Genomic DNA, 26,580 nt, shown 5'->3' on the forward strand with positions numbered 1-26,580 from the left:
ATCAGGGGGAAAAAAAAAGGGTTAGGGTGAATTGTTTACTAGCAGCAAAGCTTTTTTCTATATATTCTACAAATTAATCATCCATAATTCCTAAACCTAATTAGATCAAGAACCCAAGGGGGATTTCAATCTGGGTTTCAATACATTTATGGAGATCTGTGCCTATTGTAGCCAAACTTGTATCTGCGGAATCTCTCCAAGTTAAATATGTTGTTAATAATTACATAAAATGGATCCTGCTCAGATCCCACAGGGACTCTCCTGTTACATAATTTTACTGTTCACCAAATAAACTCCATGCATATCAAGGTTTATGGTGACCGACAGTCACAGAAAAGATTAGATAATCATGGTGAAGTAAAAATATTACCAACCAAAGTGCACCAACCTAATGTGCAGAAGGCTGGAGGTAAATATTAGCCAGAGGGTGAGCAGTTTGGCAGTAGATTTGATAGCACACGCACATTGTGCCAGCAGAAAGGGTCACACCTTGTGAATCATTCACCAGAGTACACGCCGTAACTGAGCACGACGACAGACTGTTTTTCTGCTCTAATATGCTGTTCTATCCTTCTACCAAAGCAAAGAGTCAAAGCAGCACAAGCAAAAGTTTATTTTATTTTACTAGCTAAAGAAAAAATCCTGAAACATGGGATCAAAGCTGGGAGCGCAGGATTTAGTGCAATTTCTTAATAATTCAAAAGTGGTTATATTCTGCTTAATAACACGTTTATTTCGCTCCCTTTAAAAATTGTATTTGCTTTTAATTACATTCTTATAAAACTAAATCTGACAGTTAAAACAAAAAAAATCTTCAAAACATTCAATCTTTAATGACAATGTATAATTACAGCCATGACAGCTTAATATAGGAATGTCAGGCCTCTTAAATTTTCAGCCTCAACCATACTCAACCATCCAAACTTTTTAGCTTTCTATAAGGTTTTGCACTGAGCCGGTTTTGGGGAGTGTCAGTTACATTGTACTCCCTTTCACACCCATGTGCTGACTTCTGCAGGATTGCATTAGGTGTTGCAATAAATTCAGTAACAGATGTGAAACAACGCCCAGAGTTGGACTGGAGTACGTTTGCACTGATGTTCCCTGTAGATTTTCAAAACCAGAGGAAGTCAAAGATTGAATTCTTTTCATGTTAAGTATCTTCTGTTGTGTTTTTGTCAATTAGGTTTTTTTCCCTCCAAAGCATGTGTAAAACCTTTTTAAATTTAGCAGTTTAAAAGTAGCCACACATGCAAAACCTTATCGCGAATGATTACTATGGAAAATACCCAAACATGTCACTAAGTGATAGAAAACCCCACAGCCAAACCTTACATAAATGAATTCAACAACCATGTTAATTCTGCAAAGATCTGCAAAATTTTAGAAACACACAACACATTAGCACACTATTATGAAACATGATAAGTATATACAACATAGTTTTCAGTGCAAAAGACTTTTACCAAAAAGCGATGCAGAAAAATTCTTCCAGCAAAACACAATAGCAGAGCAGTGCATGCATTGCACTGAAACTGCATGCTTGTTCTTTCTCTCATTTATGTTCAGGGGCATACCAAACAATAAGATCCCAGACCTGTCTACATCCTGCACAGAGAAAAGTAAACAGCATCATTTCAAAGCATCAATTGTTCATGTCTTTCTGCAGACTTCTGCCAGATTTTTGAACTTTGGTCCAAGTGTGTTTAGGAAGTCGAGGTTCTCATTGGTGTCAAATTCGCTGCAGCATCCCACAGAGCCGGCTGTAGAACCCACCCCCTCATACTCATATTTGCGCACTATGTCATCTGCGTACCGTCCATCGTCCTCTGTTCCAAAATAGCCCACTTTCTACAGAGACAGAGTGGAAGGGAGACAATGTGTGTTATTAGCCTGGGTGACATGGAGGAGAGAAATTGCATTATGTGATTCTACCAGGCAGCTCAGGATATGACTGGCAGTCTGATATTAAAGAACATGCAAACACCTTCACCAACAAACCAAAGAGTCATTTTCAGCGAGAGAATGATTAAAGTTTACAGAGGATACTACCACAATGTAGATAGCAAAATTATATTACACAAGAGTTAGCTAAGCTCTGACAAACAGCAGACAAGTTATTAAACCACAGAGAAAAAAAGACATACTGTCCACAAATTTGTAATAAGTTTTGAAACATTAACAAAAAGATTACCTGGTGTATACAGCGGCCGCTGGTATGCCAGTTCATAAGACTCGAGTCCTGCACGAAGTGACTCTTGTCAAAGCCGCTACCAACCCGATGGTCAACAAACTGACCTTCAATCTGCTGAACATCATGCTGATACAGTCCAGACTTGTATGTCCCAATGTCATGTATGCTTTGACCTCCGTATGCACTTGGACTAATTGCCGTCCATCCTGATATCCCATCCTTATATTGCTCCACAGGTGGAATGTAGATGCGACTAGGATCCTGAAGCATCAAACAAAACCAAACAAAAACAACACTGAATTGAAGAAACTGAGCAAAGCAAAAAAAAAGTTTGAATAAGATTTCACTACTATGACTTTACCACTTCATCTCCTTTGCCCTCAGTGTTTGAAGGGAGCAGGATTCCATTACTGTCTCCCCCATCGTCAAGCTTCAACTTCTCCCTCTTTGTCACACAGGAAAAAGCAAGGAGTAGAGCTGCAATAACAAAGCTAGTTAGAAATATGTGCACACTAGGTGCATTTTTCTAATAAAAAAAACATGATGAGCGTGATGGTATTGCAGTGTTCTTTATAAAATGCATAATTCAGCAACAACAGAATCTTAAGCTTTACATCACTCTTCCTGCGCTTTCACACATGCATGAGCACAAAACTGCTGTTCATTATCTACACTGCGCAGCCTACACACTTCTGCTGGCAAGAGTTTACCAGTTGGTTACTCACCCAGCAGTAGGAGAAGCGCCAGAGGCAACAGCATAGTCAGTAAAGCCAGTCCCCCCAATGACACAGAGCGATCCCTGGCCAAGCAGACTCCATTCCTGCACTGGCAGATTCTTACTGGCACCATCTGTATGCCACCATAGCCCTGCAGATCCTTGATTTCCACAGGGACCGTGTAGTGGTTCATGACTAGCTTTTTGGTTGGCTTCAATACAGCTGCCGTATCTAAAGAGGGAATGTGTAATTACAAAACAGGTAAATAAACTCATTTAAGTTTCTCGAGTAGTAGAACAGAACATTGTGCAGACGTTTTGTTTTTGAGGACTATAACAAGTTCTCTTTTCTAGTTCTTACTATGCCTTTTATTTGACACCATAGATATTGAAACATAAAATTAGCTCTTAAAATATAATAAGTTATTAGAAACTGCTCAACTTTATAAGAAAATTTGTCTTATTATGGGCCCCACCTCAAAGTCTAACTATAGATTACTTGAATTCAGAGCTGACTTTTTCACCCCGCTGCTATGAGTGCCAACCTCAAGAGTCATTACTAGTTAAGCTCCTTCACTGGAATGTTTTTGATCATCAAAATATAAATAAATTACTGTGACATAGCTCATGTTGTGCAATTATAAGGGTTTTTTGTTGTTGTTGTTGTTGTTGTTTGTTTCTTCCCCAGAGAATGTACAGGCATTTCATTAATGTTTTATTGTGGCTAACAGGTCTCTATGGTCTCTCCAATTGTCAGTCAGAGATGTACTGAATGAGCAGAAATTAAACCACGTACCATTAAGCCTTGTCAGAGCCCATTTGCCATTATTGTCTGAAGGCAAACTAAAGGTGAAGGGGTAGGAATAGGGAGACTGGTCTTTGTCTTGGGCAACAACTACCACAGATCCAAGGTCTCCGTCCTTCTCGCAAATAGTCAGGTCACCAGTTGAGGGCATTGGCATGTTGTCATTGACGTCTTCCACCTGAATGATAACAGTTCCTGTGCCTGTTTTGAGGCCTGAAATACATTAATACTACATTAGTGCTCATTACAGACAAAACAGAAATGTCAGTACTGCCTGAAAGCCCTAGCTGGTCATATTGTGACTTCATTGGACTGTCAGTTAATTGGAAATGTTGAATTCCATGAGTCACTGCAAGTTCATGTATAGACGCTAAGTTATGTCAAGACGAAACAAAGTCTGGGCAACTACCAGTATCTGTTCAAACCCATACTCTTTAGGGTGGGGCTGCTCTTCTTAACAAAAGCATGAAAACACATGACAAATAGGCCATCGTTAGACACACAAAACAACACTTTCTTGATGATAGAATAGTGATATAAGTTTATAGGAGATGTGAATAATAACAGGCGAGGTGTTGTAGGCTTTGACATCTTTATCAAGTGCTGACACACTTGAGTTTAAGATATTTCTTTACGTTCACGTATGAGTAGGTGTAACTCATTTCCAAGCGACTTACTTGCATCAACAGCCTTCATTGTGACATTGTAAATTCCATCAGTGGCAAATGGCGACTCTCTGTCGACTGTGTTTGCAATCCGCAGCTCTCCTGTATTCCTGTCGACGTTGATCCAGGAGTCCGGGTCATTAATCTTGTAGTACCTGAGAGAGACAGTGGAAAAATACTTGTATAACAATGTATAATAAGCATGTTTTTCAGTGCAGCAGTCAAAGTCTGCCCTCCAGTGTTAAAGAGATGGAACATAAAGTTGAAGCTGAAGCTGCGATTGTGACCGTTGTCATTATTAACATGGGAAAAATAAGATTACTTACTTGATCCCATTGCCGCTCTTGGTCTCAGGATCGGTGGCTGTGTATTTTCCTATAACTGTGCCGTTTGCTATGTTCTCTTTGACGTTGAAGCGGACAATAGGAGCTGAGAATTCTGGGCCCTCATCAACATCTTTGACAGAGACATCCACAGGGATGGACATCCACTGGGCGTTGGTGTTGCTCAGCTCAGCCTCATTACGTGCGGAAATCTCAAGCTTTATGTTATTGGCCTTCTCATGATCTAAAGGCTGGAAAACAAGGAGGAAGTGTACATTTTTAATCTGTTTTCAGTGCTGCTTAATAGTCGTTGACTTCTCAAAAGATGTGAGTCTCTGTCATATTTAGTAGTCATGGTTGTAAAATGTAATGTTGGTAAATGTAAAATGTTACTCACCTTTGTGACATATAGAAGCCCTTCATTTGTCTCGGGGTCAGTATCTATCCTGAAATTGCCATTTTCATTTCCCTTGGTGATGACAAACTTTGAAATCCAGTTTGGTGAGCCTTTTAAATCCTTGTCCGTCACTGGAATTCGAAGGATAAGCTTTTCCTTTTCATTTTCATTTACACTGACTGCATACTGAAAGGAAACAAAAAAGTGTTTTTCAAAACAAGTCCAAAAACATATTATTGCAACACAAAGATCTGTCTTCCTAAAATGATTCCACAATTATTCACCACTTACGGATGTTTCTGCAAAGGTTGGTGGATTGTCATTGATATCCATCAAAGTTATTGTTGCTGTTCCTGTGGTTATTAGACCAGATGGGTCACCATTTCTATCTTGGAGCTGAATTACGACCATATGCTTGTCTTTAACCTTAATAAGAATGTGACAAGATGAGTGAAATGTTAATGACAAACCATGTTATGCAACATAAAGTTTGTGTTGTCTGTCTGAGGAAATTCTCAAGAAACTGATAACAGAGCTCACCTCTCTGTCCAGAGTGTTCGTTGTTGTGGTGATGATGCCTGTCTTTGGGTTGATAGCAAACAGGTTAGATCCTGTCAAGAGAGTGTACTTGATCACCACATGGTCGGTTCCTTCTTGGTCTCTGTCTGTGGCGTTCACCTTCCCCACCACTGTCCCTGTGATGAACAACCAGGAAGATGGACAGTATTATCATCTTCTCTTAAGGTAAAAAAGCGAAGGATTACTGACATGCGTGTCATGCTCCTCACCTGGTTTGCTTTGCTCGAGCACAGTAAACTGCAGTGAGTCTTTGAATTGTGGAGCATTGTCGTTCAGATCATCTACAATGACGTTGATATCCAAGGGTTTATCTGTCTCCATATTAGTTATTCTGTCAAAAACTCTGGTCCTCAACTGTGAAGCAATTTTTGAGCACAAAGCTTATTATGTTCAGTTCACAATTGAATCCACGCAATAAATACTAACAAAACTGGAAGAAGCCAACTGACAGAAAATTCATCAGCAGCTATTTTGATAATTAATTATTTTAGTCATGCTTCCAGGAAAAATGCCAAAAAAATACTGTACCTAATTGCAACGCCTTTTTTATTCCATTAGTAAATTTAATGTCTATGATGTGGTGATGGTCGGAGGTTTATGGAATCAAAATGCACTTTTTATTAGCTGGTTTCAAAAAAATGTATTGATTACAAATATATAATTGGTAGCAATAGCCCTATTACACACTCACTGTAAACATTGGGTATTCCTCGCGATCAACTGCTCTGTGCACAGTCAACATCCCAGAGAACTTGTCGATAGTGAACAGGCCCCTTGGATGCTCAGTGCTACCAGGTCCACTGATGGTGTAGTACACAGTGAATTTGGCTTCAGAATCTGACACAATCTACAACAGAAGACAAAAACATTTCTACATGCACAGCAAACAAAAACAATCAAGCATCCAGGCATTTCATAAATATTCTATTAGAGTCCCCTTTTCAACTGATAATGATGGATCAGAAAAGGGTGAAGAGGAAAACGTGACTGTGATAGCCTTCCAACAGAAAACCTGTTTTACACCTGCGGGTGTAAAAAAAAAAAAACACACACACACACACACACACACACAACTGACTAAATCACTTCAAAAGTTTGTGTGAAAGTAACAGCATTAAGAGGCGTGTCAGGGTGAATCAGACAGTCTGGGAAAAAGAAGTAAGTGTGATGAATTAGAGAACAAAGGCAAGTCTTGAGTTGTTGTTTTATAGGAGCAGACAGTCAGGCAGTGTCGATGTGAAATGTCAGAGCAGCTAAAATGACCTTTTCAATGTCTTTTGGATAAGGCCCCTTGTCATTCTCTAATATGTTGAATGGTGGAGGACTCCATCTTCTTTTTGAGCGCACCAGGAAGCCTTGGCCCCCGTACTGTGACATGCAGACAAAGGCAATAATTATTCACTTATTTATTTTTTGAATATGGCCCATGTGTATCTTACAGGGCTGTTAAACGGGGTTAATAACAGACATTCAGTCTTGCCTTTCTCTTCTGAATTGGTGGGTGGAAAAGGTGAACTTCCATCTCAGTTTCCGGCCCCCTGTCGTCCCGAGCCCGCAGAGAAAATGTCCGCCCTCCTGCTGCCATCGACACGGGACTCACAGCTACTATCACCCCGTTCGGCTGCACTGAGAAACTCGTGTCGGTTGTGGTGAAGTGCACTGAGTCATAGTCACACTTGGAAAGTTGAACTGAAAGCAGAGAGGTTTTTTAAATGATTATTCTTCTTATTATTGTGGGCTGCGGGAAAAGGGGGAAGAGCTGGAGTCCAGGTGTAATGAAATGGCTGAAATGGCTGTGAGAGGTTAGCGGACAGATAATGGTGGAGGAAAAAGAAAAATACCTTTTGTGACTTCGGATCCAGCCGGAATAGTTCGTGGTACAGGTACATGGAGGCTGCTCTGGATAAAACAAAGCTCCACACCGGACACGACCTGGAGTTTTTTTTTTTTTTTAATAATTGTTATTGTCATTGTTTTGTTTTAGTTTTCAGTGACTTTTAACATGAATCGATCGATTTACAGTGACATTTCTACGCAGCTTTTAAACTTGCACTCAAGCGTCTCACTGTTACGTGTTTCCTTAAATTTAACACAAATCTACTTACCAGCCCCAGGAATATGTTGAATATTAAAACAATAGCCATTTTTTTTTTTGTTTGTTTCGTGAGCTCCAGGAGGACTCCAGCGAGAGAGAAACTGTCCAAAAAGAAGTGATGGATGCTTAATTTACTGCGACGAATTAAAGCTGGGAGAGGAGACGGCCGTCCGACCCGACGCCTTGAGGTTCGCACGGAGGAGGCGCAGGACTGCAGCAGGAAGGCTCGGTGTGTGTCTGAGTCAACACACCGACACACCTCAGCTGCCACACCCAGACTGTCAATCCTCCCGGCCCGACCCAGCCCGGCAGGAGAGGCACCTCTGGGCTGGGAGCTGGAGCTGTGCTGCTGTTAAACTCAACACGGCAACTCTTTTCAAAAGTTTCATGTGTATGTGTTTATTTGTTATTTTTGCTGCCAGCAGGGGGAAACGTTGCTTAAGTCATTAAAGGAAGTCTCCTCCAAAGTCAGCTGGTGTGACTTTGGAATCAATTTTCAGGCTGTTTGCAAAACCCTCAGAGTCAAACCAGACACCATGAAATTCCCCATGGAAGAATGAAAGTTGGAGGTTATGAGATGTAAAGATGCAAAGCAACTATAGCATGGTTCCTGTCGAAGCTGAGCAGGTGCTCTTGATGGTGAAAGAAGAGTTATTTTCTTCTAGTTTATATTTTCTTTGCATTTACCCTTAAAACTGCTATTTGTTTATGTGTTTTGTCTTTCAAGAGAATGTGGAGGGAGAAACTTCGCTCTGGTTTCGGGTAGAGATTGAACCCTGCATGCTCCTCCTCTCTCCTTTATCCTCCTCGGCAACTCTGCCGTCGCAGGACCAGAACTGGGCTCCTCATTTAACGCCGCAGGAATGTGAGCTGAATGGAGCCTGGTGTGGGGGAGGCTCTGCTCCCACAGCAAAGTGCTCAGCTATCTCTATAAACTGCTGATAAAAGCAACTGTGTCCAGCGTCAACAACATGGGGACAGTGCCCTTCAAAATGTTCACATTTGGATTTAGTGTAACAAGGCTCTGTGTTATTGTTCAAGAGAGCCAAGGGAAGTGAGACTGCATGGGGCTGCCACAGGAAAGGTGAGAAAAATGTCAGGAAGACCGGGGTGAATCATGGCTGTAGACATAATGAAAGAACTTAGTAAACAGCAAATCCAAAACAGGCTCAGCAAAATACCCTCCTTTCTTTTTCAAGCAAAAATGAAAAGGACATACTGTTGCACTCAGGATTGGGTGTATGTGCGAAGGTGTGTTTGGACACATTAACCTGATGATTTTCTTTTGACCTCTCCCCCTGCACTTTCCATACATTATGATTCCCTGTGGCAAAACTACCATGACTAAAAAGTTGCATCACCCCAGTGAGGTTCACACAAGTTGTAGTGATATGATTGCTTGTGTGGACTAAACAGGATTACATAAACAAATGTCAAGCGAGGACAACACATAACTATATAAATTTATATTTTACAAAGTTTATGAGCTTGTACTGATCCAGTTGTACTTTATGAGAGATATATCCCAGAGGCAAGAAAGTTTTACATCTACAGCTGCTCCACCCGTTCTTCCACTCCCTTTGGATGAACGCCAAATGACAAGCAGGGTGGGGCACAAACGTAATGTCAGAGGCCTAGTGCATGAGAAATAGCTTGATGGTGTTCGGGAGTTTTTTCATCACTTGTTTGTTTCTATAGTGTGACTAGTGTCTGCTGATTATTAGTGTATTTTTTAATTCATGTTTGTTCATTATTATCATTTGAATCCCACTGTAGCTAGCTGGTGAAGCAAAGTTATTAGCAAAGTTATTAGAACCACATAAACCAGTGTTAAACATTGTATGGACTGAACTGAAGGTGAAAGTGTTTTATATTTTTTTTTTTTTTTTTTTTTTTTTGGTTCCTATTGAGATGTACTTACATTGAGCTCCAAATAAGTGTTTAAATTGTGGAGCCTATTGTTATAAAAAGAACAACTCCACAAAATATATATGCCATATAGTTGAGGAGCATCCCAATCTACAGCTACCAAAACGATCATGTTGAAGTTGAAAGGCCTTTCCATAAAAAGCTGCACCATTATAACCTCAGTGATGTTATAACGTAGCACAGATCAGTCACAAAATGTTCTTGCTCCTGCTAACAAATCTCATACCATACTGATTTAATATGGATTAATGTGTGCAATGCAATGGTAACAAAAGCCTACACCCTCACTCGTACACTGCAAAGACACACCAGCATAAAATGTATATCAGTCAGTCAAAACAAGTTGTTACACAAATAGTTTTTTCAGTTTTCTGAAATGTTAATAAGAGGAACATCATCCAGAAGCACTTCCTGTCACTCTGACTGAACTGGTATATCTGACCAGCCTGCTGGAAGAGTCACTGTGCCATATTAAAACCTTTGCAGAAATCTTTAAGCTCCCTGTCAAACCTTTTGCAAATTCATTACAGAGATTATAGAGGTTGGACACATTTGATTTACAACATTGTGAGTATCTGTTTTTCTAATCAGTTTCTCACGTATGATATAGTTCCACAGAAACCACACATTGACCGTTGAGCTGTTTGTGTTGTTGGGCGTTGAGGGAGGCCAATGAATAGTTACTGATTGCTAAATGGAGTCACTTAAGGGAAATGTGTTGCAGACAGCTGTTAGACTTACTTTGTCACAATCTCATTTGGACATTTCATGTGAGAGAAATCTCTTGACACATGGCTGACTAAGGGGAGTTTAAGCTGCGTGAAACTTGGCAATGCAGACTCACAATTCCAGCTGTTCCCTTTGTCTGCGTACATTGCGCAACTAATCCAGCACACACGTTGGTATACTCTTCAATATGCTATGCAGCTGATGTTTATCAGGAGTCAAGCCCGCTCAGGAATTTCTCAGGTCTAAGTGAAGTTTTACAGATGTGTGGCAAAGTTGGTAGAAAAGGGAATGTATCATTTTTAAAAGTGAATGTCAAAAAAATCAAACACAGGACATTTAACACCTGCAAAGAGATTATAAAATGGTGTGTATTTTATTTCGTTTTTTTGGTATTTTTTTTTTTGTTTGTTTGTTGTTTTTTTGTTTTTTTTTTTGTTGTTTTACACAATGTCATTTCAGATTCTCAGCACACACATACTGAGGATGCATATCCAACTGGTTTGGAGTGGGTTTTGAAGCCAGATCAGTAGTAATTCGCTCGGAGACTCGGTCCACTTCCGTGGGTGGGTGGTTTGTAACAAAAGGCAGCAGTGCAGGCAGAGGACCAACCAGCCCGTCAGCAGTGAGCAATCACACCGAGGATCCGCCTCTCGGTGCGCTGTAATGCTGCTTCCCAACCTCCGAGGGGTCAAAGTCAACACGAAACCGACAATAGACCACAGTTAGTTAACCTGACGCGATCCTTCCCGAAACCTTTCCACATTTCTTTCATTCCTTTTTTTGTTTAAGTTTTAGGATTTTGTGAGTGATGGCCCGGCTGATGAGGTGCAGCGTTTTCATCCTGCTGGCGATTTTCCCGACGGTGAGTGAACGCCTGTGAATGCGCAACATGTTGGAGAATAGCGGATTTTGTACAGGTGTGGTCCTTCGCTGTCTGCCGTGACAGAAGTTAAACCATCGAGTGTTTTCGATGGGGAGAAGAAGTCAATGCGTGCTGTTCCTGCTCGCACTGCTCTGTATTTCCTCCTCAGCTTTTCCACAGGCCTTATTTACACTGTGCTGGATCTGTGGGCCAAAAAAAAAAAAAAAAAACTTCCTGATTACACTCATCAGGTGGAAAAACTTTGGTCTCATTGTCAGATCAGAGAAAGTTTAAAACTTTTACAAAATATAATTTATGGTCCAGTAATCTTGTATTAAAATGCTTTCAACTTTCAAAAACAACGTAGATTTCACTGTAAGTAACATTTGATGTTAATGAGTTTTTTTATTTTATTTATTTTTTGTTATCTTTTGCCCCTCATGATAAAGAAAATTTGAAAGCAACTGTCTGATGGCTGAGTCAGGCGTGACGATAGACTGTTGTTGTGTAATCATACCACCTTGTCGCTAATTCACTTTTCCTCTCTTTTGTCTACCTGCAGCCTGTTCCTGTGGAGGCAGAAGGAAATGAGCTCCACAGACAGAAAAGAGAGTGGATCCTTGCTCCCAGAAAGCTAAAGGAGAACGTGGATTACACTGGCTTGCAGTATATTGCTAAAGTTTGTGCTGTTCTTTAAAAATTTTATATCCAAAGACTTAATTTACAGTCATTTAAAAAAATATATATCTACATGCTCTGTGCAGGTGCAGTGACATGAAATTCTTTTGAACATTTATCATTCATGAAATCTTAGGCTGATTTAGCGTGAGAACAGCTTTGCTGAGGTGCTGGTTAATCTACATCTTCATTATGAGTCAGTGCCAAAGTAGAACGAAATGATAAATGGCAACTTTATTAATGTGTCTAATGGCATGAACTCATATTTGATGTGCATAGGCTTGTCTAACTTCATATCAGCAGTAAGATATTGGCTGAAATTCAAAGCCAGACAAAAGGCGCTCAAGAGCAAGGGGTGTATTTTATGTTTTCCTCAGTTTGAGTAATCACGATCGTTGTGTTATTGCAACAAAAGCAGTTTGAATGCCAGATTAAGTCATACATCATGTCATTGAGGTCATTTGTGTGATTGTAATGACAATCAGAATCTAATTAAAAAGAAAAAAACATTCCATCATAATGAAAACTCCAGAGTAAATGAGCTACTTTTACATTTTTCATTGAGAGTTGAAAGTCCTCGTCCAAATCATTTTTCTCTATTTTATTTATTTTAAATTTTTTTCCCAGATTCATTCTGATAAGGCAAACTATTCGAAGATACTTTATTACCTCAGCGGGCCTGGTGTTGACGAGCCACCTCAAGGCAGATTTTCTGTTGATGCTGTCACTGGCTTTGTGAAAGTCCATACCATTCTGGATCGAGAGGATATTGCCCTATACAATGTAAGACCACTTACAAATCCTATTTGTAAAATATAAAGCCTATACAGTCATATGCTTAGCGAGGAAGGGGTTTCAATATCTTTCCTTGCAGTTAAAAGGTCATGCAAAATTCACCAATGGGACACGCGCTGAATATGATATTGACCTCAAAATTGCTGTTGAAGATGAGAACGACAACGCACCGATCATTAAACAGAGTCAAATTGGATACGTCAATGAATCTAGTGCAACAGGTATTTTAAGACTTCATAAGTATATTATTGATGATGGCTCTGGAAATCAAAAGTATTTTGACCATTACTCTGTCATCTGCATTATTTGATTTGCTTTTGTGATTTCTAGGCACTGTTATCATGAAAGTGATAGCAACTGATGCAGATGAAGAGAACACAATCAGATCCCAAATCTACTACAGTATTGTGGAGCAGAGCAGCACAGCTGGACTGTTCTTCATCAACTCTCAGACTGGAGAGGTCATGGTTCGAAGTAACAACCTGGACAGGGAGGTGAGCTACTTTGCCACCCTAGTTTTTTCAAATTCTTTGCCTTTGCTAATGCATTTTTTGTAAAAGCCTGAAATTCATAACATCAAAAGTGGCAAAAAGCCACATAAACCAGCAACATATTTATCTGTTTGAGTAAAATAAAACCAGTTTCACCGAATATTTTCACAGAATGTTCATCAACAAGCCATGAGGAACTATAAAATAGGCATTAATCAGGCTGTCATACTTCTGATTTGCTCCTTTTTTATTTTTAATTAATTAATTAATTATTTTTTAGACAAAAGATACCTATAAGTTGACTATCAGTGCCTCTGACATGGGGGGACAAGCATCTGCAATAACCGGAACTGAAGAAATTGAGATCAAAATTCTGGACATAAATGACAATATTCCCACCCTGGAAAAAGAAACGGTAGGTGTGACACAATGTTCACATGTGAAGGCTTCTTTTTTACTTTTTTTATTTTTTTGAAGTAGCATTTTAACTGATTTATTTATTTGCAGTATGAAGGGAGTGTGGAAGAGAACACCATCAATTCAGAAGTCATGAGGGTCAAAGCTGTTGACATGGATCTGATTCACACTGACAACTGGCTGGCTGTCTATGAAATAGTTTCAGGGAATGAGGCGGGCTACTTCACTATCACCACTGATTCTAAGACCAATGAGGGAATTATCATGGTTAACAAGGTAAAATATAGTCATCTCGTTTTGACTGACAACATACCGTTGTCGAAAAAAACAAGACTTAATAAAATGATTCAGTCTGCAGAGTAATGTTATGAAAGCCGATGTGAACTTCATATCCTGTGTGTTCTTATTCAATATTTAGGCCCTGGACTATGAAGAACTGAAGGTGGTCAACTTGGAAGTGGCTGTTTCCAACAAAGCAAAGTACAACTTTGGCAGTAAGACTGTGATTCAGCCCTCTGTCCCAAAATCCTACCCCATTAAAATCAATGTGATCAATCAGAAGGAAGGCCCTCGTTTCCAACCAACAGTCAAAGTAGTGTCCATTTCTGAGGACAAGTCGTCCATCTCCATCAACAATGTTATCACCAATTATGCTGCCATTGACAGTGACACGCTACAGAAAGCCACCAACGTAAGGTAAAGCCTGACGGTGAAAGCAGCAATATGGCTTTGATTGAATGTTTCTGACACAAGTAGCTTATTTTTGTGTCTTCACGTGTGGATTTTCATTCTTCCAGGTATGTGAAAATCCACGATGAGGACAACTGGTTGATTATTGATGAGAATACTGCAGACATCCGGCTGAATAAACTGCCCGACAGAGAGTCCAAGTACTTGATCAATGGAACGTATTATGCCAAAATCATATGTGTTAGTAAAGGTGAGTGCTGTTGTCGTTATTCCGCTGTACACACCGTGTTCATGTTTTCAAGTTGATCCACTTTTTTCTTTTTTCTCTTTTTTTTTTTTTTTTTTTGTTGTTGGTTTGTTTGTTTGTTTGTTTGGCTTTCAGAGAGTCCCTCAAAAACTGCCACAGGGACGATTGCGATTCAGGTGAAGGACACCAATGACGACTGTCCCAAACTGACCACTAAAATTCACACTATGTGCCTCGAGGACAGCGTGATTTATGCCACAGCCAAAGACAATGACGAGTTCCCAAATGCAGCGCCATTTGAGTTCAGTGTGATTGAAGGGAGCAGCAAAGGGAAATGGACAGTGGAGCATTTGAATGGTAAGACTATGTGAAGAGGACAAAACAACTCATCAGAGTTGCAGTAAAACAAAATTAAAAGGTTGTTTGCTCTTTAATAATTTCAAATCCGAAAAACAATGGCCAGGGGCATTGTGCTCTGCCTATCATTTACAATGCACATTGTGTTTTATTACTTCGGTTCAGTACTCCTTTAATCATGGAGTGACGCTTGCACTGCACCACCTTAGCCGTTAAACCAATTGTTATCTCATTAACTGAACTTTTGTTACTGTGCCAACAAAATGACCAAAAACTTAAATCTTGGCTTCATAACTTCAGTAAAATAAACACAACATTTTTTACAAACATAAGATGCAAACTTGTTTAACTTGTGCAGCCAGCTTATGAAGTCTGGATATTGTTTTTCAGAAACCACAGCCATTCTGCGAGACCACGCCAATTTGTGGCCAGGCATCTACAAAGTGGTGCTGGAGGTGAAGGACCAGCAAGGATTGTCGTGTGATGATTTTCAGACGGTGGATGTAACTGTGTGCACCTGCCATGAAAACACGAAAAGCTGCTTGTCACGTCAAAAAAAGACTGTCGGCTTTGGAGCTGCAGGTGTCTTGCTTCTGCTCCTGGGACTGCTATTGCTACTATGTAAGTCAGCTGTTCTTGATTCCTGTTTTTGCTTCAATGTTGGAGTTGTAAGGCTCACGAAGCTGACGTACTGGCAGGGGTAATGGGTGAGTCGTCACGGCTTATGAAAGAAATAGATCATCGTTCCCGGGTGTGACGCAGCGTTCTTCGCACGAGTTTAACCCTTTTGTCGAATTCAAATTCAACAGTTGATTTGTCAGAGATGATTGTGATATTGTGGCAAATGTTTGTTTCAGTGGTTCCCCTGCTGCTGCTCTTCTGCCTGTGTGGAGGTGCTGCGGCTTTGGGAGATTTTAAGCCCATTCCGTTTGATACGAAACAAGGGCTGATTTCATATCACACTGAGGGACAAGGAGAAGACAAGGTACTTGGATTAGCACCGTGTTAATTTGTTTTTCTGAATCCTTTAATCATGTTTGCCTACCTCTGATGGGATTTCACATTTTTGTCACAGGAAGTTCCTCTTCTGCATGTCCCAGTGGAAGTTGATCATGGGGCATTAAATGGCAAGACCAGCTTAGAGATGAAGCAGGGGCTTGGACTAGCGGCGGCTGGAGGGGCAGCATTTGCTGGAGCAACCACTCTGACCACCGACGAAATGCGTAACTATGGCCATTACTTCTCTGGACGAGAAGACAGGAAAATAACTGATGCAGAAATGATGGCAGCACAGGAGCACATGTTCTCCCAGTACAGAGGCGGGGCCTTCGATGGGATGGCTCTATCTGATGCTTTCCTGGAGGAGTACTATTCAAGTGTGCGTATCTCAAACTTTTGCTGAAAACTTTCCAGTTTCATGGTTATATTATTTAGCACAATAGGCTGGTCAAAATGTAAGTCACCTCCTGTAAAGTAATAATAGAACAAAGACTGTAGTAACACACATTTGTTTTAACAGACCTTTGTACAGATGAAAAAAGTTGTATTTGAGCAATTTAAATTTACATGATTTTTTTTTTTTTTTAACCTTGAACCATTTGCAATTCAGTTTTGTGCCATTTAGTGCAATAACTGGACTTGAGCTGGTTAAATTTCAGTGAAAACTAAAGTCCAACTCATTTATTTTGGTTCCGCTTGTTTGCAGAAATCCAACCATGCTGCACAACAGTCCCAGCAGAAGGATGCGCTGCTGATCTATGACTTTGAGGGCGACGGGTCCCTGGCAGGTTCTGTAGGTTGCTGCAGCCTCCTTGAGAATGAAAATGATCTTGCATTCCTCAATGACCTCGGGCCTAAATTCAGTACTCTGGCTGAGATCTGTAAGGGATCAACTGAGTTTAGGGGGTGTGTGGATGCCTCCCCAATGAGACGTGTGTCTCCTGTCAGGCCCTCTTCTCACACACATGTCCATACTCACACAGAAACAATCAGGGACAGGGGTGTTAACATCAGCGACATCAGCACCTCCAACGTAGCATCTGGATCATCTACAATCATTCAGGAAGAGAAAGTTGTTGAGAGAGCTCAGGCTTCAGCAGCTGCACAGGACAAGATCATGATTTCTAGTCCATCTCTGCTCATACAACAACCTACTATGTACTATGCCGCTACGCCCATGTATGTAGTCGAGCCCCAACCTCAAGTAGTGCTTGTGGCAGGGGGAGCCCAGCAGCAGGCAATGGCTCAAGTAGGCCAACTGGGGCTAAGTCAGGGGCTGGTGCAGGTTGGCGGTCTTCAAGGTCATCAGGGTGTGGTTCTTATGGATAGACAGGTAGGAATGGGTGGAGTGACAGGGCAAGCTGCACAAGGCCTTTCACATGGAACCATGACCAGGTCCACCAAAGTGTTGGTGATGGAGAACGGATCCTCGGGTAGACAGACAGGTCAAGAACGGGTGTCTGCAGAGCAGGGTTTGGAAGTCAGTCAAGGTGTGCAGGGAAGAGCTCAGACTTTTTCCCTGGGCTCAAGCAGTTCAGCAGCGTTCAGTGATGACAATTTCCAGACAGCTCCTCCCCAAATGAAAGGGAGCCAAAAACTGGTTGTGCAACGTAAGAAGGTCGTAGTTACAGAGAAAAATATTGAATCTAGTCCAAGAGCGTAAAGTAAACTTTTCATTTTGCTGGAATTTCACATTAATGAAAGGACAGTTTAGTCTGCATTATTTAAAGTGCAATATTGTGTGCCCTCTTCTGGTAATAACTCTGCTGACCATAGTTGATAACAAGTGATACTAACACCACAACTATCTTGGCCTTTGAAGGCATTGGATTTCCGTAGTGTTTCTAGTTTACACATTCATACCAGGTAGTTCATTAACTGCTTGTATGCCAAGTGTTAAAATGAGGCTGTGATAACGTTGCATTAAAAATATAAAATATACAATAGAAGTGGGAGATTTTAAGAGGTATCACATGACCTCCATAACTACACCTCTGCAGTTACTTTAGGCACCAAATGACCTCTCTTTAGTCCAGGCACACTTAACATGGCCGGGGAACATGAACAGCCAAAGTAAAGTGGAAAAAATCTGGAAAAGCCAGACCTACAGGGTCAATTCACCTATCAAAGAAAAGAAACAAACTTCAGCCCTGACCAAAGACATCTGATGAAGTGATAATCCAACAACCACCAACCCTGAGGGAAGACGCAAGTTTAAACTAGATAAGTAAATATCCCTATCTATTCCATCTCCCAACCTGCTGGGCTAAAGTAAGGAACCACCAGATTGGTTATAGCTTGTCCTCTGTGTCCTTTAGGAATGCATTTAAGAGGCGAGTACTGTCCTGTCCTCTCTGCTGTACGATCAAAGAAAGCAGCCAACCAGTCAAAGCACTGCGAATGGAGGCCAGATGTATCTGCAACTTAAGTACCAAAAAGAGAAAAACCCAAAACGTGTGCTGCAGTACATCATAGATCATAGCTAATAAGATGAGAGAGATAAACCAGTGGCGTTACAATAAAATGTGTTGGATGCATTGGATTGGAAAGTGGAAACTCAATACTAAAAATAAATAGTCCTTAATTGGATTAACTGGATGAACACTCTTTTCAAACAGCAGTAAAATTCTTACTCATTGCTCTTTTTGATAAACGCAGCCAAGAAGAAGTATGTCCTGAATACTGTGCATTTATGGATTTCCTCTTGAAATTTGAACTTGACATTCCAAAGTAACTTTGGCAGCAATAAAGAAACGGTTGTGTACTTTGGATCACATTGCATTCACCCATACAGACTTTGAACATCATATTCAGTACTTTGACTGCTGTATCATTTGGTATTCCTTTTGATATATGTTTTGCTTTTCGCAATATTTTATCTTTAGCCATGCCATAAGCTGTTCGGACGTACGTTGTCACACTGTAACTAATGAGGAACTGCTATATAGGTGGCGTCACTGGGAACTCCATGAAAAAGAGATGAAAGCTTTTTGTACTTTACAAGTGATGAAAGCAATGTCAGCTGAAGAATTCAGGTGTTTGAATGATTAGCATAGCAACAAGGGATTAAATTCTTTTTATTGGTATGAAGCACAGTCAGTAAAGACTGTACACTAAAAGAAAATCACAACGCAAACTCCATTGTATTGTTGCACTCTTATGTCTGTATATGTGTAAATTCACTTCAAAAGATCTCAATGTCAAAACCTTTTTTTTTCTACAGATGTGTATTGTGGCATAATTCCACCATAGTTTTTAACTGAGCTGTTTTTTATTGTGCGTCTTTGTGTGTAATAGAAACAAAATTTGGGTATTATGGGAAAAGTAAGTATGAGCTTACAGGCACTGAAGGCATTCAGGAGAATGACGTTTCATATTGCTGTTCTTGCTTTTGATACTTATGTATTAATGTCTCATGTTTTTAGTGTGCTGTTAACCGCAGCAGTAAAGTGCTGAAGTGGAATTTATAAGTGTTGAGTGTTGCACCTCCTATTAGAAATAAAATCAAACTGAAAGAATCAGAACTAGAAATACTTTGTTAATCCCCAGAGGGAAATTCTTCTGTTTGGTAGTTTAGCCTCCAGCAGTTCAGGAGTTCAAAAGTCTGATCGCAGTGGGAATGAATGATTTTCTGTATCTTTCCATTTTGCAGCATAGAAGGATTAACTGTCCACTGCTGCTGTTTCTCTGTTAAACTAGGCTGTTGTGGAGTGGGTGGTCTAAGTATTCCAAGATGGTTTCTGCCTTCCTCTGTGTGCATGGCTCCAACACAGCCCAGTAAGTCTAATCTGGTTCCAGTCACTCTTTCCACCAGTTTGACCAGCTATTTTGCTTCCGTTTGTCAAATGCTGCCTCCCCAGCAGGCTGCAGCGTAGAATAGTATACAGGCCGCCACAGGGTGGTAAAACATCTGCAGCATCTTTTTGCACATTTCTTCCATTCTACTAAGGTTGAACATCCTCTAGGTGGGGTCACATATTTGGGTAAAGCAACTTTATTTGCATACAAGACAAATCCGCTGCAGAAGTTTGTGATGTACCTACATGTGCAGGTCTGGTCTTTTAGTAATTATCAAACTGACAAATCAATCAAATGTTGAGTTTGAAATGCAAAATGTCGACATAGTTGTGACCTTCATAGTTAAGGCATATTTCCTTGTCAGGTAAAACGCATGGAAAGAGTGATTGGCTGTCAGTACTTCCGAGCAGACATCAACAAGGTGTATGTTGAATGGGTATCAATGGTTTCCTTGTAGCTAGATTGTTGCGACTTAGCATAAACAAAAAAGGAAAAAGTAGAAACTCCGGTTGCCCTTGTGGATTAGTGTGTAAGTAGGTGACAATCCAGGTGGCGTCAAAGATGGCTGAGTGGATTTTAAATTAGATTTGTTTTAGCAAAGCCTTCTTTGAACTTCATCTTTCGAACTGATCCTGAGACTCTGACTCTTCTTTAGCTTGTGAAACCCAAAGAAGTGCAGTCAGCAGATAAGTTTATGGGATAGGGTCGGTGCACAGGTTGACTTGATGCATGCCAAGTAAAAAGTTCCTGTAATCACTTGAGTGCTTAAGTGGTTTGGCATCCTACTGTCAGTTCGACAGTTCGACAACTCCTTATTCAGCTCATGCTGTCTCACACTCATGCAAAAATCTTTTTAATCCAATATGAATCATCTTAAAACAGCTTTTATGAAATGGTTTATAACTATGACTTAATTATATTTAAAAATTTCAGGCGTGGCAGTACACATATTTTTAAATCTTATATTTTGTCCTTGCTCTTGTCATCAAAAATTTTTTTTCCTGTATTTTTCACAGGAAATGGCTGTTGGAATTTAAAAAAAAAAAAAAAAAAAAAAAGGTTTCCTGGTTGGTTTATTTATTTTCCTTTTTCTTCTGAAGCAGATGGTTTTCATGAAGAGATGGATGGAACATTCTTGTCCTGACAGCAGACACTAGGGTGTGGCAGGGCATGCAACATATTTCAGACTTAGGAACCCAAGAGAGCCGATAAACAGAAAGCTTCTGCTCGGTAAAAATTACAGTGCCGTTTATCAAGATGACGCAATAAGTCTCATCATGCCACTGTCATGTTTTTCATTAACCCTAAACCCAACATTTCACTTCATCACTATTTCTTTGATGTCTTTGGACTCCTCCCTGATTTAATTTTTTTTTTTTTTTTTTTTTTTTAGAATAAGTATGTCAGTATTTGGCAATTACTACCGAACCAGACTTGTGTTATAATGGTTTTAAAAACTGGAACCAAAAGGATACTTTAACCTCAACAGTTTATTATGGTTGATTCATTTTCAACCACAAGGCTCAGAAATGAAAAATACTTTGCCCTTAACTCGGCCAAATGGTTGAAAATCAAACACGTCAGTGAGTCGTACACTACTTCCTGAATTTCCCAATCTTGACTTCTTTCTCCTGGAAAACCTTCTTTAAATACCACAACTTAAAGATTTTGGTTTCATTTTGAAAAATTTAATCGTCCTAAAACTTATAGACATTACTTTTTGTTTTGCTTATTAATTTTTTACATGTATTTACAGAACGTTATTTTTTTTCCTCAGACTCCTGCAGCTATTAAAAAAAAAAAACATGACATGAACTGGATTTACAGGAGTGGATAGTTTATTTGAGACAAGGAAAGCATGTTGAAGTAAATGTTAGAAAACCGTGTTTAGGACAAGACTTTATTTCTTTATTTAACATTGGCAAAGCAAGATCATATGCTATGACACTCGCATGTTTTTAAGTTCTATTACCACTTGTGATTATTTCTATATGCAGCACTGTTTTTGCTAAACAGCGATATTTCATCATGAGCGGCACACTGCGATACGTAGGTGATCATCTGCATCTCTGGAGTGTTTCTTATGATCTTCACTGTTCAACGACAATTACTATTTTGGAGGGAGTGGTTCACTCACAATGTCTGCTCACTTTTACAATCAGTGGCGGACATCCTCCTCATCCTCTAGTTCATCTTCTTCATATTCACCCATCTCGTCGGCGGTAGCGTCCTGGTACTGCTGGTACTCAGACACCAGGTCGTTCATGTTGCTCTCGGCCTCGGTGAACTCCATCTCATCCATCCCTTCTCCGGTGTACCAGTGGAGGAAGGCCTTGCGGCGGAACATGGCGGTGAACTGCTCTGAGATCCTCCTGAACAGCTCCTGGATGGCCGTGCTGTTGCCGATGAAAGTGGCGGACATCTTGAGACCACGTGGCGGGATGTCGCAGACGGCAGTTTTGACGTTGTTTGGAATCCATTCGACAAAGTAGCTGCTGTTCTTGTTTTGCACGCTCAGCATCTGCTCATCCACTTCCTTCATGGACATGCGTCCGCGGAAGATGGCTGCCACGGTGAGGTAACGTCCGTGACGGGGGTCACAGGCTGCCATCATGTTCTTGGCGTCGAACATTTGCTGTGTGAGCTCTGGCACAGAGAGGGCACGATATTGCTGACTGCCACGGCTCGTGAGAGGCGCGAAGCCTGGCATGAAGAAATGCAAGCGAGGGAAGGGCACCATGTTGACGGCCAGCTTCCGGAGGTCAGCGTTGAGTTGGCCGGGGAAGCGGAGACAGGTGGTCACCCCGCTCATGGTGGCCGACACAAGGTGGTTGAGGTCTCCGTAGGTGGGTGTGGTCAGCTTCAGGGTGCGGAAGCAAATGTCGTACAGGGCCTCATTGTCAATGCTAAAGGTCTCGTCTGTGTTCTCCACCAACTGGTGAACGGAGAGGGTGGCGTTGTAAGGCTCCACCACGGTGTCGGACACCTTTGGGGACGGCATGACGCTGAAGGTGTTCATGATACGGTCGGGGTATTCCTCGCGAATCTTGCTTATGAGCAGCGTGCCCATTCCCGAGCCCGTACCTCCTCCCAGGGAGTGGGTGAGCTGGAAGCCCTGGAGGCAGTCGCAGTTCTCGGACTCCTTCCTCACCACATCCAGGACCGAGTCCACCAGCTCTGCTCCCTCAGTGTAGTGACCTTTGGCCCAGTTATTTCCTGCTCCGCTCTGACCTGCGTGTTTGAATGTGTAAAGACAAATGTTGAACAAACAATGGCATCGCTTGCTTCCAAGGGCTGAAAAGATGTAACTGTCTTTATTGTTGGATTGTAGTGATATTTCACATATTACAGACGTTCATGGCCCCCAGTGACTAGATCTAAAAGACTCTGATCTTGTAGTCTTTCATCTGGAACAGCTATAAAGGTTGATATATTTGGTACTTTCTAACAGATTTTGACAATTTATAAAGAATTAGATTTGTATTAATTTGCAGACATACGAACACATATGACATTTTTTTGGGCTCCAGCTTAATGATATTAATGTGATATTAATGGTGTTTGTGCGTTTCCTGTCCCCGGTAAGGAGAAATGAATAGTCACCCTGTGATGCATTGTTTTGGCTCCTGTATCCCTGTATTGAGAAAAGCACTGCACCAGAATCTCCTTGTAGATTCCTTTGTTTTTTGTTTTGTTTTTTTCGTGTTGTAACTGCAAGAGCCGTCTCAGTCTGACACAGCTGCACATGGACAATGCATCACAGCATTGGCACATCGCTCTGTGCCGGGAATATACAGCACTCTGCAATGCTGCCAGGTGAAGCTAAGCTTTAACACAGCTTTAGGATATGACAGCAGCTGCTGACACACGCAGATATTGCACACACGTTGGAGCTGGTTAAGGATGAATGGACGACATCATGATCAATTGTCCACTCACCAAAGACAAAGTTGTCAGGCCTGAATAGCTGCCCAAAAGGGCCGGAACGGACTGAATCCATGGTTCCTGGCTCCAGGTCCACCAGAATGGCGCGGGGGACAAATTTGCTGCCTTGGAACAAAAAAGAGCAGAGAATAGAGGGACAGGGAGGGGTGATGGATGGAAGGGAGGAGCAAGATATAAACAGTCTCAACGTGACTATACTTTCAACCATTCTTTTCTTCACATCTAGTATTAATGGCCCATCGCTCTGAAAGGATGTGATTGTAGCATGACCTTTTATAGGTGAGCAGTCTTTTTGTTAAAAGCACAGTGCAGCCTTTATCTCCCGCTGGATAAGACAGCTTTGTTTGTTTCTTCTAGTTTACCTGACTCCACCCTCTCTGTCTGTGACCCCCCCCCCCCCCCCACACACACACACCCACCCACCCCCTTGCAAGCAGACTGCAACTGCAGCAAACTGCACTGCTTATTCTAGCGGGGCTTTTGAAGTGCTGAGCTCTGCAGAGTCCATTCAAATCTAATCTCTTCTGACTCATGCCTCCATTTTTTATCATGTCTTTTTATCATCTGCCCGGGTCTTTATGTTGCTGGCCTCTGTTAAGAAATCTGCCAGCTCCCCCTCATTAGTTTTAAGATGAAATTGATTAGTGGGAATGCTTTATTAGTCTGCATGCAATATTAAGCCCGCATGCAACATGGAGACAAAGGATCAATAATGGCTGCTGATAGGAAATAGGATCGGGGTAGACAGTTGTAGTGAATGTACAGTATCAGCCTTGGGGATTTCCTATGAAGGCCTTTCGGTTAACCAAAGCGGAAGAATGAGGGCTGTTTGATCTTAGTCCTGGGTACATGTGGACCTGACTCGTTCTCTGAAAGGCTTACACACAGGAGCCAGAGCTTTACGATTATTGCCGCCATTCGCCAGGTTCTGTTATACTGCTCAATGTGCGATGACACGGGGTGTGTTTTTCCCCAATGACCTTCAGCATGCCACGCCAACAAAATCAAATACTGAGGGCTCGAGGCCAGCTATACAGAGACTGCAGATACCTGTACTCCCTATAGAAAGAGAGAGCGAGAGAGACAGGGGGAGGTAGAGAGAGGGAGAGAGGGAGGGATATTTTAGCAGGTTGACTGTCCTAATTTTCCCCTCCACTCATGGTGGGACCTACTTTCCCCTTCCAGCCACATTAATGACATGAGCATTCAAATGAGGTCTGTGTAATGTAAGGTCATGCAAGGATAATGATCAATGGGAACAAAGCTTTATGTGGTGAATTATTCAGATGGGAGCATTTTAAAAACAGAATTATTATTATTATTATTTATACCTGATGCTTCATTGTAGTAAACATTTATCCTCTCCAGCTGCAGGTCACTGTCACCTTGGTAACTACCGGTGGGGTCGATGCCATGCTCATCACTAATCACTTCCCAGAACTGAGACAAAAAGGAAGCACAACGACAAATTTGGATTATTCAGAAACAAATCCCGGCTTGAAAAGTGTCTGCGCCAGTTCTTATTCTGAGCTCTGCGCATCTGCTCCCAGCGGCACAATGACACGCAGCAGCAGCTGGGGGGGCCACATCACTGCGGCCGCTGTGCCCAGCCCAGCCCGACCCAACCCCACCCTTCACATCCCGACCCATTTTAACCGAACACATTTGTTCATTTAAATGATGAAAATCCACGATTAATTCTTTGGAAGCATCCCTGGAAAACAACAACAGCTAACACGTAATGACATCATGAGAGCAATCCCTTCCTTCATCTCCCTCCATAATAATCTTTGTACCTTCGCCCCGATCTGGTTTCCACACTGCCCGGCCTGGATGTGGACGATTTCCCTCATGGTGCGCTGCGGGTGGAGCAGAGAGCGTCTTGTTTTCACTTCACCGGCGTCCTGCAGTCTTCAGTCTGTGGCCGTTGTGTTTCTAAAAATCTGCGCCTGCCTCATTTCTAGGGCGAGTGTTGAGCCGGCGAGATAGATAAACGCGCTGCTGGTCAGATGACGTTACACTTAGCGCAGCATCCCAGTATCCCCCTCAGCCAATAGGAGCGGCCCGGTTTGATGCAGTGGACCGGAGGATGATGCTGCATCATCCCCCTGACATCACCCCGTCCCAGGCAGGGACTCAGCAGGGGCCCAGGGTGCTCTCAAAGGTCTCACTGACTGTTTTCCCCGCCATGAAGCTGCAAAAATCTTCTGATGGCTGCACATGCACTGCCTGAGGTTGATAGATGTCGTGTTCAGGAGTGAGCTGTGATGTTTTCGACATTTTCACACTCAAAATGAAAGATAAAAATGAGGATAAAGCTACAGAGTAAATGAGAAAAAATTGAGTGACGCCTCACTCCAAAATTTGTTTGTGGTAGTTTTTGTTAATTCATTCATTACACTTGCTATGCACAGGGTGAAATTAGATTCATATTAAATTTTATAGCTCCACGTAAAACCATAAATGTTCCCTGTTGGGGCTTGACAGTCAGGACACACCCTCTTTCCTCACAGCCAAAACCAGATGGGATAAAAAGCACACATTTTTATTCTTCTTCGTGTTATGTGTCTTTTAGGTAGTTCTTTTAATGGCAAGATGCAGGAGCTTGGGGAGGGCCATCAGTTTTCCATTTTTGTAGGCCACCTTAGCGGCATGGTCCTCTGGATCAGCAATTTGAAAGCAATGGTCAGACAACAAGTATCAGATGGTGTAAACAAAGTCATTAAGAGCCCGTGTGATTTGAGGATGATTTATATAGATGTGACAGGTTTGCAGCTTTATTTTCTCAGACACTTGGCCTCCAGCGAACAGTGAAAACATCTGATCGACGTGAAATCCATGAAAATGTGCAACAAAAGAGAAAAGATCAC

At 41.5% G+C, this 26,580-nt stretch overlaps 3 protein-coding genes across 4 annotated transcripts; 1 reads left to right on the top strand and 2 right to left on the bottom strand.

Moving 5' to 3' along the window:
- Positions 1-595: 595 nt before the first annotated feature.
- Positions 596-8,114, bottom strand: dsc2l (desmocollin 2 like). Its single transcript, XM_029524812.1, has 16 exons — positions 7,784-8,114; positions 7,520-7,610; positions 7,159-7,367; positions 6,942-7,046; positions 6,370-6,525; positions 5,888-6,032; positions 5,640-5,794; positions 5,391-5,525; positions 5,100-5,285; positions 4,706-4,953; positions 4,392-4,534; positions 3,706-3,927; positions 2,920-3,141; positions 2,556-2,671; positions 2,195-2,455; positions 596-1,851 (listed from the first exon to the last, which is right to left on the bottom strand). Exons 1-16 carry the CDS (start codon positions 7,820-7,822, stop codon positions 1,654-1,656), a joined length of 2,631 nt encoding a protein of 876 aa, XP_029380672.1. The 5' UTR covers positions 7,823-8,114; the 3' UTR covers positions 596-1,653.
- Positions 8,115-11,050: 2,936 nt separating this feature from the next.
- LOC115057636 (desmoglein-2-like) lies at positions 11,051-20,765 on the top strand. Its single transcript, XM_029524805.1, has 14 exons — positions 11,051-11,293; positions 11,856-11,972; positions 12,599-12,754; positions 12,846-12,987; positions 13,097-13,260; positions 13,538-13,672; positions 13,765-13,950; positions 14,093-14,370; positions 14,472-14,614; positions 14,747-14,968; positions 15,359-15,589; positions 15,826-15,953; positions 16,044-16,346; positions 16,674-20,765. The coding sequence occupies exons 1-14, from the start codon at positions 11,240-11,242 to the stop codon at positions 17,628-17,630; spliced, it is 3,216 nt and encodes a 1,071-aa protein (XP_029380665.1). The 5' UTR covers positions 11,051-11,239; the 3' UTR covers positions 17,631-20,765.
- Positions 20,766-21,923: 1,158 nt separating this feature from the next.
- On the bottom strand, positions 21,924-25,633 carry LOC115057644 (tubulin beta-2A chain-like). 2 transcript variants are annotated; one of them, XM_029524817.1, is made up of 5 exons: positions 25,507-25,633; positions 25,042-25,150; positions 24,761-24,769; positions 23,705-23,815; positions 21,924-22,996 (listed from the first exon to the last, which is right to left on the bottom strand). In XM_029524817.1, the coding sequence occupies exons 1-5, from the start codon at positions 25,561-25,563 to the stop codon at positions 21,924-21,926; spliced, it is 1,359 nt and encodes a 452-aa protein (XP_029380677.1). In that variant the 5' UTR covers positions 25,564-25,633. The 2 variants fall into 2 exon arrangements, with proteins under 2 accessions (XP_029380677.1, XP_029380678.1); XM_029524818.1 differs by lacking the exon at positions 24,761-24,769.
- Positions 25,634-26,580: the final 947 nt, after the last annotated feature.

The sequence above is a fragment of the Echeneis naucrates genome, chromosome 17, assembly GCF_900963305.1.
Source record: "Echeneis naucrates chromosome 17, fEcheNa1.1, whole genome shotgun sequence".
NCBI classification, from domain to species: Eukaryota; Metazoa; Chordata; class Actinopteri; order Carangiformes; family Echeneidae; genus Echeneis; species Echeneis naucrates.